The sequence below is a fragment of the Hylobates moloch genome, unplaced genomic scaffold (genome assembly GCF_009828535.3).
Source record: "Hylobates moloch isolate HMO894 unplaced genomic scaffold, HMol_V3 SCAFFOLD_4, whole genome shotgun sequence".
NCBI classification, from domain to species: Eukaryota; Metazoa; Chordata; class Mammalia; order Primates; family Hylobatidae; genus Hylobates; species Hylobates moloch.
The window spans coordinates 155,352,678-155,363,913 of NW_026652279.1; the positions used below are offsets into that span (position 1 = coordinate 155,352,678).

Genomic DNA, 11,236 nt, shown 5'->3' on the forward strand with positions numbered 1-11,236 from the left:
TAACGATCAGGCAGCAACATTTGTTGTTCACCAATATCTGCTGTTCTGCAGCCTCTGCTGCTGATACCCAGGCAAACGGGGTCTGGAGTGGACTTCCAGCAAACTCCAACAGACCTGCAGCTGAGGGTCCTGACTGTTAGAAGGAAAACTAACAAACAGAAAGGACATCCACAGCAAAACCCCATCTGTACGTCACCATCATCAAAGACCAAAAGTAGATAAAACCACAAAGATGGGGAAAAAACAGAGCAGAAAAACTGGAAACTCTAAAAATCAGAGTGCCTCTTCTCCAAAGGAACACAGCTCCTCACCAGCAATGGAACAAAGCTAGACAGAGAATGATTTTGACAAGTTGAGAGAAGAAGGCTTCAGACGATCAAACTACTCTGAGCTACAGGAGGAAGTTCAAACCCATGGCAAAGAAGTTAAAAACCTTGAAAAAAAATTAGACGAATGGCTAACTAGAATAACCAATGCAGAGAAGTCCTTAAAGGACCTGATGGAGCTGAAAACCATGGCACGAGAACTACGTGACGAATGCACAGGCCTCAGTAGCCAATGCGATCAACTGGAAGAAAGGGTATCAGTGATGGGAGATCAAATGAATGAAATGAAATGAGAAGAGAAGTTTAGAGAAAAAAGAATAAAAAGAAATGAACGAAGCCTCCAAGAAATATGGGACTATGTGAAAAGACCAAATCTACATCCGATTGGTGTACCTGAAAGTGACAGGGAGAATGGAACCAAGTTGGAAAACACTCAGCAGGATATTATCCAGGAGAACTTCCCCAATCTAGCAAGGCAGGCCAACATACAAATTCAGGAAATACAGAGAACGCCACAAAGATACTCCTCGAGAAGAGCAACTCCAAGACACATAATTGTCAGATTCACCAAAGTTGAAATGAAGGAAAAAAATGTTAAGGGCAGCCAGAGAGAAAGGTCAGGTTACCCACAAAGGGAAGCCCATCAGACTAACAGCTGATCTCTTGGCAGAAACTCTACAAGCCAGAAGAGAGTGGGGGCCGATATTCAACATTCTTAAAGAAAAGAATTTGGAACCCAGAATTTCATATCCAGCCAAACTAAGCTTCATAAGTGAAGGAGAAATAAAATCCTTTACAGACAAGCAAATGCTGAGAGATTTTGTCACCACCAGGCCTGCCCTAAAAGAGCTCCTGAAGGAAGCACTAAACATGGAAAGGAACGACCAGTACCAGCCACTGCAAAAACATGCCAAATTGTAAAGACCGTCAAGGCTAGGAAGAAAATGCATCAACTAACGAGCAAAATAACCAGCTAACATCATAATGACAGTATTAAATTCACACATAACAATATTAACCTTAAATGTAAATGGGCTAAGTGCTGCAATTAAAAGACACAGACTGGCAAATTGGATAAAGAGTCAAGACCCATTAGTGTGCTGTATTCAGGAAACCCATCTCACGTGCAGAGACACACATACGCTCAAAATAAAGGGATGGAGGAAGATCTACCAAGCAAACGGAAAACAGAAAAAGGCAGGGGTTGCAATCCTAGTCTCTGATAAAACAGACTTTAAACCAACAAAGATCAAAAGAGACAAAGAAGGCCATTACATAATGGTAAAGGGATCAATTCACTAAGAAGAGCTAACTCTCCTAAATATATATGCACCCAACACAGGAGCACCTAGATTCATAAACCAAGTCCTTAGAGACCTACAAAGAGACTTAGACCCCCACACAATAATAATAGACTTTAACACCCCACTGTCAACATTAGACAGATCAACGAGACAGAAAGTTAACAAGGATATCCACGAATTGAACTCAGCTCTGCACCAAGTTGACCTAATAGACATCTACAAAACTCTCCACCAAAAATCAACAGAATATACATTCTTTTCAGCACCACACCACGCCTATTCCATAATTAACCACATAGTTGGAAGTAAAGCACTCCTCAGCAAATGTAAAAGAACAGAAATTATAACAAACTGTCTCTCAGACCACAGTGCAATCAAACTAGAACTCAGGATTAAGAAACTCACTCAAAACCACTCAATTACATGGAAACTGAACAACCTGCTCCTGAATGACTACTGGGTACATAACGAAATGAAGGTGGAAATAAAGATGTTCTTTTAAATCGATGAGAACAAAGACATAACATACCAGAATCTCTGGGACACATTTAAAGCAGTGTGTAGAGGGAAATTTACAGCACTAAATGCCTGTAAGAGAAAGCAGGAAATATCTCAAATCAACACCCTAACATCACAATTAAAAGAACTAGAGAAGCAAGAGCAAACAAAGTCAAAAGCTAGCAGAAGGCAAGAAATAACTAAGATCAGAGCAGAACTAAAGGAAATAGAGACACAAAAAAAACCGTAAAAAAATCAATGAATCCAGGAACTGGTTTTTTGAAAAGATCAACAAAATTGATAGACTGCTAGCAAGACTAATAAAGAAGAAAAGAGAAGAATCAAATAGACGCAATAAAAAGTGATAAAGGGGATATCACCACCGACCCCACAGAAATACAAACTACCATCAGAGAATACTATAAATACCTCTATGCAAATAAACTAGAAAATCTATAAGAAATGGATAAATTCCTAGACACATACACTCTCCCAAGACTAAACCATGAAGAAGTTGAATCTCTGAATAGACCAATAACAGGCTCTGAAACTGAGGCAATAATTAATAGCTTACCAACCAAAAAGAGTCCAGGACCAGATGGATTCACAGCCGAATTCTATCAGAGGTACAAAGAGGAGCTGGTACCATTCCTTATGAAACTATTCCAATCAATGGAAAAAGAGGGAATCCTCCCTAACTCATTTTATGAGGGCAGCATCATCTTGATACCAAAGCCTGGCAGAGACACAACAAAAAAAGAGAATTTCAGACCAATATCCTTGATGAACATTGATGCAAAAATCCTCAATAAAATACTGGCAAACCGACTCCAGCAGCACATCAAAAAGCTTATCCACCATGATCAAGTGGACTTCATCCCTGGGATGCAAGCCTAGTTCAACACACACAAATCAATAAACGTAATCCAGCATATAAACAGAACCAAAGACAAAAACCACATAATTATCTCAATAGATGCAGAAAAGGCCTTTGACAAAATTCAACAACCCTTCATGCTAAAAACTCTCAATAAATTAGGTATTGATGGGAAGTATCTCAAAATAATAAGAGCTATCTATGACAAACCCACAGCCAATATCATACTGAATGGGCAAAAACTGGAAGCATTCCCTTTGAAAACTGGCACAAGACAGGGATGCCCTCTCTCACCACTCTCCTATTCAACATACCGTTGGAAGTTCTGGCCAGGGCAATCAGGCAGGAGAAGGAATAAAGGGTATTCAATTAGGAAAAGAGGAAGTCAAATTGTCCCTGTTTGCAGATGACATGATTGTATATCTAGAAAACCACGTCATCTCAGCCCAAAATCTCCTTAAGCTGATAGGCAACTTCAGCAAAGTCTCAGGATACAAAATCAATATGCAAAAATCACAAGCATTCTTATACACCAATAACAGACAAACAGAGAGCCAAATCATGAGTGAACTCCCATTCACAATTGCTTCAAAGAGAATAAAATACCTAGGAATCCAACTTACAAGGGATGTGAAGGACCTCTTCAAGGAGAACTACAAACCACTGCTCAATGAAATAAAAGAGGATACAAACAAATGGAAGAACATTCCATGCTCATGGGTAGGAAGAATCAATATCATGCAAATGGCCATACTGCCCAAGGTAATTTATAGATTCAATGCCATCCCCATCAAGCTACCAATGACTTGCTTCACAGAATTGGAAAAAACTACTTTAAAGTTCATATAGAACCAAAAAAAAGAGCCCGCATTGCCAAGTCAATCCTAAGCCAAAAGAACAAACCTGGAGACATCATAGTACCTGACTTCAAACTATACTACAAGGCTACAGTAAACAAAACAGAGTGGTACTGGTACCAAAACAGAGATATAGACCAATGGAACAGAACAGAGCCCTCAGAAATAATGCCACATATCTACAACTATCTGATCTTTGACAAACCTGATAAAAATAAGAAATGGGGAAAGGATTCCCTATTTAATAAATGGTGCTGGGAAAACTGGCTAGCCATCTGTGGAAAGCTGAAACTGGATCCCTTCCTTACACCTTATACAAAAATTAATTCAAGATGGATTAAAGACTTACATGTTAGACCTAAAACCATAAAAACCCTAGAAGAAAACCTAGGCAATACCATTCAGGACACAGGCATAGGCAAGGACTTCATGTCTAAAACACCAAAAGCAATGGCAACAAAAGCCAAAATAGACAAATGGGACCTAATTAAACTAAAGAGCTTCTGCACAGCAAAAGAAACTACCATCAGAGTCAACAGGCAACCTACAGAATGGGAGAAAATTTTTGCAACCTACTCATCTGACAAAGGGCTAATATCCAGAATCAACAATGAACTGAAATAAATTTACAAGAAAAAAACAACCCCATCAACAAGTGGGTGAAGGATATGAACAGACACTTCTCAAAAGAAGATATTTATGCAGCCAAAAGACACATGAAAAAATGCTCATCATCATTGGCCATCAGAGAAATGCAAATCAAAACCACAATGAGATACCATCTCACACCAGTTACAATGGCGATCATTAAAAAGTCAGGAAACAACAGGTGCTGGAGAGGATGTGGAGAAATAGGAACACTTTTACACTGTTGGTGGGACTGTAAACTAGTTCAACCATTGTGGAAGACAGTGTGGTGATTCCTCAGGGATCTAGAACTAGAAATACCATTTGACCCAGCCATCCCATTACTGGGTATATACCCAAAGGATTATAAATCATGCTGCTATAAAGACACACGTACATGTATGTTTATTGTGGCACTATTCACAATAGCAAAGACTTGGAACCAACCCAAATATCCAACAACGATAGACTGGATTAAGAAAATGTGGCACATATACACCATGGAATACTATGCAGCCATAAAAAAAGATGAGTTCATGTCCTTTGGAAGCTGGAAACCATCATTCTCAGCAAACTATCGCAAGGACAAAAAAAACAAACACCGCATGTTCTCACTCACAGGGGGGAATTGAACAATGAGAACACTTGGACACAGGAAGGGGAACATCACACACCGGGGACTGTTGTGGGGTGGGGGGAGGGGAGAGGGATAGCATTAGGCGATATACCTAATGCTAAATGACGAGTTACTGGGTGCAGCACACCAACATGGCACATGTATACATATGTAACAAACCTGCACGTTGTGCACGTGTACCCTAAAACTTAAAGTATAATAAAAAAAAACTTGGCATAAACAGCATAAAGAAGACTAAAAGCATAAAGATATGTGCTCCCATTCCCAAAGCAATAAAAGAACCAAATGAGTGTACGTGAGAGTGTGAGAGTGTGTGTGTGTGTGTGTGTGCATTCCCTCCAAAGCACCAAGCAGTGGCTGTTGATGGCAGTATAAAAGAATAATTTTCTCTTCAGGATGTTCAAAAGCAAACCTGGCAGCATGAATTAGACGGCCTAATTTTAAACATACAAAACACCTCTACTTCTTAATGAAGAAATAAGCAAAGTGCACCATCAGTGGCCTAGACACCATTTCAGTTTTACACTGGAAGCAGTAAGTGAAGTTAGGAATGATTTGACTCCCAGAGCTAGCCTCAAGTCCAAGCCATGGAGAATATTAAACTGACCTCCCCTCATGACTCTGGCCAACCCTGTGTTCCAGTCCTTCACCCTCTCCACAGGAGAGGGCTGCGCCCCTGCCATGCTCTAACCCAAAGCACAGCTGGCCTTCCCTCTTCTTAGCTTTATTGAGGTTATAACTGACAAACAAATATTGTATATATTAAAGGCATATAATATGAAGTTTTAATATTCATATATGTTGTAAAATGATAATCAAGCTAATTAACATACCCATAACACATAGTTACCTTTTTTGTGTGTGAGAGAACAATTAAGATCTATTCTTTGGGCAAATTTCAAGTATACAATAGAGTATAGTTAAGTATGGTCACCGGGCTATACACTAGATCTCCAGCTTATTCATCCTACACATCTGAAGCTTTGTACCCTTTCATCAACATCTCCCCATTTCCCTCACTTCCCATACCTGACAACAACCTGTATTAGTGTGTTCTCATGCTGCCGACAAAGACATAGCCGAGACTGGGTAAGTTATAAAGAAAAAGAGGTTTAATGGACTCACAGTTCCACACGGCTGTAGAGGCCTCATGATCATGGTGGCAGGCAACAAAGAAAATGAGAGCCAACCAACAGGGGGAGCCCCTTAGAAAATCATCAAATCTGGTGAGACTAATTCACTACCACGAGAACAGTATGGGAGAAACCACCCCATGATTCAATTATCTCCCACCTGGTCCCTCCCACAGCATGTGGGAATGATGGGAGCTACAATTCAAAGTGAGATTTGGGTGGGGATACAACCAAACCATATCACTACCATTCTGCTCTCTGCTTCTAAGAGTTTGATGTTTTTAGATCCCATATATAAGTGAGATCATGCAGATTTTGTCTGTCTATGCCTGGCTTGTCTCACTTAGCATAATGTCATCCAGAGTCATCCATCCTGTTGCAAACGACAGAATCTCCGGATGAATAATATCCCATTGTGTACCACATTTTCTTTGTCCATTCAACCGTTTATGGACACTTAGCTTATTTCCTTTTCTTGGCTATTAGAATAATGCTGTAGTAAACATTGCTCTTCACTTTGTAAATATATTGTCATTTTAAAAAATCATTCAGATAGGCAAACGGAATAAGAGCAGAATAGCACAATGCACCACTCTGTGACAACCCCATTAACATTTGGTGACCATCCTTCCAGACTTTTCTACCACTGCCATCCTCACACAGTGATTTTTAGTTTCTTTTTTTTCTAAATAATTGTTCTTTTATAGGTTTTAAAAGAATTTGGCAATTTGGGAAGATGAGGCGGGCGGATCAGGAGATCAGGAGATCAAGACCATCCTGGCTAACATGGTGAAACCCCGTCTCTACTAAAAATACAAAAAAAAATTAGCCGGGTGTGGTGGTGGGCGCCTGTAGTCCCAGCTACTCGGGAGGCTGAGGCAGGAGAATAGCGTGAACCCGGGAGGTGGAGCTTGCAGTGAACGGAGATTGAGCTGCTGCACTCCAGCCTAGGTGACAGAGCAAGACTCCATCTCAAAATAAATAAATTAATTAATTAAAAATAAATAAAAGAATTTGGACATGTTCATCTCTCCGAGACTTTATTTTCATTGTTTATAAAAAGTGGATGGTGTTCATAGTACCTCTCTCTGATCAGGCTGTTGGAAAAATTAAAGAAGTTACTGCCTCTAGTACATAAAAAGTAAGTTGTCCTTTCTACTCGCCATCTGTTCCTCCTTTCTACTTTCCTTCCTTTTTGACTTATTCCTTGAACAAATGTTTATTAAGCACCTGCTGTATGCCTGGCCCTGCACTAGGCACCAGGCTCACAAGGATGGGGAAGAAGACAGCCATGGATCCTGCAGTCACGGTACTTCTGCAGAGACAGAGAGAGAAGAGAGAGAGAGAGAAGGAAGAAAGAGAGAGAGAGAATGAGAACAGGCTTGCAGGAACTCATGGCAAGACCACCAAACCTGAGAGAGTGAGGGAGGGTGTCCCAAGCAGAGGGCACGGCATTACAAAAGCCAAATCATCACAATGTGGCACACTAGGTACAAGAAGGGAAGAGTTCATGAGGGACAAGTCTGCAGATTGAGCAAAGACCATGGCAGGCAAGTCCTCATGTTTCAGCTTAAGGAAGCTGAAGGCAGACCAAAGTTCGCTATCTTGTGGGTATTATTGTCTCCCTCACTCCGCCCTTGCTGGGTCTCCCACTGTTTCCATAGCCTCAGCCCCCACTTCTGAGGCTATGCTGAGAGCGCCTTCACTGTTCCATAGCCCCCCCTGCTGTCCCCCTCATCCCATGAATTTTACCCCTTTCTCTCACCATCCTGTTCTTCTGTTGCCTCTACCATTTCCAGTTGATTCTGTGGTGGGGAAGGACACGGACCTTTCTCCAGCAGGTACTGCCATAGTTCTCGGCTCACTTTCCCAGCCAGACTCTTTGGGAGAGTGGCCTGAGCTCCCAGAGTCCACCTGCTCTTTTTCCATTTACTCCTTAACTATTGCACCTGCGTTCAGTCATCAGCCCTCAACACTCAGCTGCGAGGAGCTGGTGAACTCGTTGTGATTACACCCAGCAGGCACCTGGCCAGTCCTTCGCTTGCTTGGCCTCTTTGTAGCCTTCTGACCCCCTCCTCTCCTTTCTTGGTTCACCCCTTTCCCTCGGCTCCCAGGTACCTCATTCTCCTTGTGTCCTCCTTTTTTTCTTCATGTTCCTCAGCCATCTTTATAAATCTTTCTCATCTACTAGCCCTTCAACGTGTGGCTGTCCTTTCCTCTCCTTGCTGCATTCTCTCCAAAATCTGTATCTCCAGCCCACATCTGCTCATACAGACAAATCCTCTGACTTCCAGCCACTGTGAGCCTGCCACCCCAGGTCCCCACCTTACTGTGACTCAGTGAGGCTTCCCAAAGTCAGGCTCATTGCAAGGAAAACCCGGTTTAACTAGCAAAGAGGCAGATTATAAAATATTAGAAACACCGTGGTGGTTTAAATAATGTCTGTCAAAACGATGTGCTCCAGTCCTAAGCCCTGGGACCTGTGAATGTCACTTTATTTGGAAATAAAGTCTTTGAAAATACAGTTATGCTGGGTGCGGTGGCTCACGCCTATAATCCCAGCACTTTGGGAGGCCAAGGGGGCATGGATTGCTTGAGTCCAGGAGTTCAAGGCCAGCCTGGGAAACATAACAAAAACCCCATCTTTACTAAAAATACAAAAAATTAGCTGGGCATGGTGGTGCACGCCTGTAGTCCCAGCTACTCAGGAAGCTGAGGTAGGAGGATTGCCTGAGCCTGGGAGGTCGAGGCTGCAGTGAGCCAAGATCACGCCACTGCACTGCAGCTAGGGTGACAGAGACCCCATTTCAAAAAAAGGAGGGAAGGGAAGGGAAGGAGAGGGGAGGGGAGGTAGGGAAAAGAGAAAGAAAGAAAAGGAGAGGAGAGGAGGGCAGGGGAGCGGAGGGGAGGGAAAGTTAAGGATCTTAAAATGATACAGTCCTGGATTTAGGGTGGGCACAAAATCTGACTGGTGTCCTCATAAGACAAAGGCCTCAGAAAACTGGGGAGACACAAGGAAGAAGGCCATGTGAAGACAAAGGCAGAGATTGGAGTGATATTGTCACAAGCCAAAGAGTGCCTGGAGCCACCAGAAGCTGGAAGAGAGGACGGGTTCTCCCCTAGAACCTCTGGGGACAGCGTGGCCCTGCCTATACCTTGATATCAGACTTCTGGCCTCCATAACGGTGATAGAATAAATTCCTGTTGTTTTAAGCCACCCAATTTATGGTAATTTGTGACAGCAGCCCTAGAAAACTAATACAGGTACATACCCATTATTCTCTTTTTAAAAATTGCTCATACAATTTTCAAGTGGGGGGTCCTGGCTTTCGTAACTATTAGAGTTATTGATGAACTACTGTTTGCTTTTTACCTGTAAAATGAATGGTGTTGGTTGTGCATACGTGAAGTAAACATTTTCTTTCTCTCTTGTTTATGTTGTTGCTTGGTGAACTCATTTATCAAAGTGAAGGCAAAAATAAACATTAGTCCATCTTAATCCAAAGCCAAATTTGCAAGACATGGAATTAATAAGATGCTGCTGAAAAGTGGTGCAAGCCTTGCTATTTTTATAGACTGTGATTCTTGTGTTTGGCTAATATAATTAATCTTCAGCTAAAATCATCTGTTCCAAATTTACACTAATTTTCAATGCTTCAATATGTTTGCAAAGCAGCATTCTGCTTCTGTGTACTGCAGGTAGATTCTTGTTACCTGTTAGCCTTGATAGAGCTTATCAACTGATGCAGCGAACAACTTTGGTGGTGCTGGGGCATTTGTGGTTTTTTTGTGTTTGTTTGTTTGTTTTGTTTTTTGAGATGGAGTTTCGCTCTTGTTGCCCAGGCTGGAGTGCAGTGGTGCAATCTCAGCTCACTGCAACCTCCACCTCCCAGGTTCAAGCGATTCTCCTGCCTCAGCCTCCTGAGTAGCTGGGATTATAGGTGCATGCCACCATGCCCTGCTAATTTTTTGCATTTTTAGTAGAGACAGGGTTTCATCTTGTTGGCCAGGCTGGTCTCGAACTCCTGGCCTCAGATGATCCACCCACCTCGGCCTTTCAAAGTACTGGGATTACAGGGGTGAGCCACTGTGCCTGGCCAGCATTTGTTTTTGATCTGGGGGGATACTTGCTACTGGCATTCAATGGGCAGGTAGCAGAGTTGTCCCACCCAAAATGCCCATAAGCAACCTTCTGAAAAATATCACTAAGGATTTCCAATACAACATTTGTGACTGGCCAGGGTGATACCATTTATTATTAGGTGTGTGAAAAATAAGAAATGACTTGTATTGGCTTCTTCTCTTTGTATCCAAGGCACCTTCTGCATAACTCCCTTCTACCTTTTGTCACTGGACTGTGTGTGTTCACATGTTCATCTTCCTCTAGTCTCTTTGTCACATCAGAACAGAGACGGCACTTCATTCGTCTTTGTACCCCCAGCAGCATTTCAGCAACAGAGTGGATGCTCAGTTAGGCTTGATGACTGAAAAACAAACAAAAGCCTGGTACACCAAAAAATGTTAGAAAATGTTTATAAGAACAAATTGTCTCTTTTGTCACAGAAATACTCTTTGTTATCCTGAAGGCCCTGGTTTGGTCTTGGGGAAAGGACACCAGATCTGGTATCCTGGTCTAGGGTTCTTGACACATGCATTTTATCATTATCTTACTAGGTCTTAGATTTTTCATCTGGAAAATAAGGGAAATTAGGGCTTGGTCTACATTATTCTAAGGTCTCTTTCAGCTTCAAAAATTCTACTTCTTTGTTAGATAAAGATAATATTACCTCAAGATTAGACACCATAGTCCTATTGCCAAGTGCAGGCTATTTCTAGATTTTCTACTAATCTTCTAACATCAGTCATTATCTTATTTAATGTCAGAGTCTAGAGTTGGCCGAATGTCCATTTGTAGAAGCTGCATTTTAGAAAAACAAATGTACCTAGCTTGAGAATGTAAGCCATCCGGCCATGTGT

General features: G+C 41.8%; 1 protein-coding gene across 1 annotated transcript in view; it reads right to left on the reverse strand.

The window, feature by feature from the left end:
• DCT (dopachrome tautomerase) overlaps positions 1 to 10,706 on the reverse strand; it is a 71,226-nt gene extending 60,520 nt beyond the window's left edge. Inside the window, exon 1 of the mRNA XM_058438209.1 lies at positions 10,601 to 10,706. Within this exon, the coding sequence (XP_058294192.1) occupies positions 10,601 to 10,706 (106 nt within the window). The remainder of the gene's footprint in view (positions 1 to 10,600) is intronic.
• Between the last annotated feature and the right edge of the window lie 530 nt (positions 10,707 to 11,236).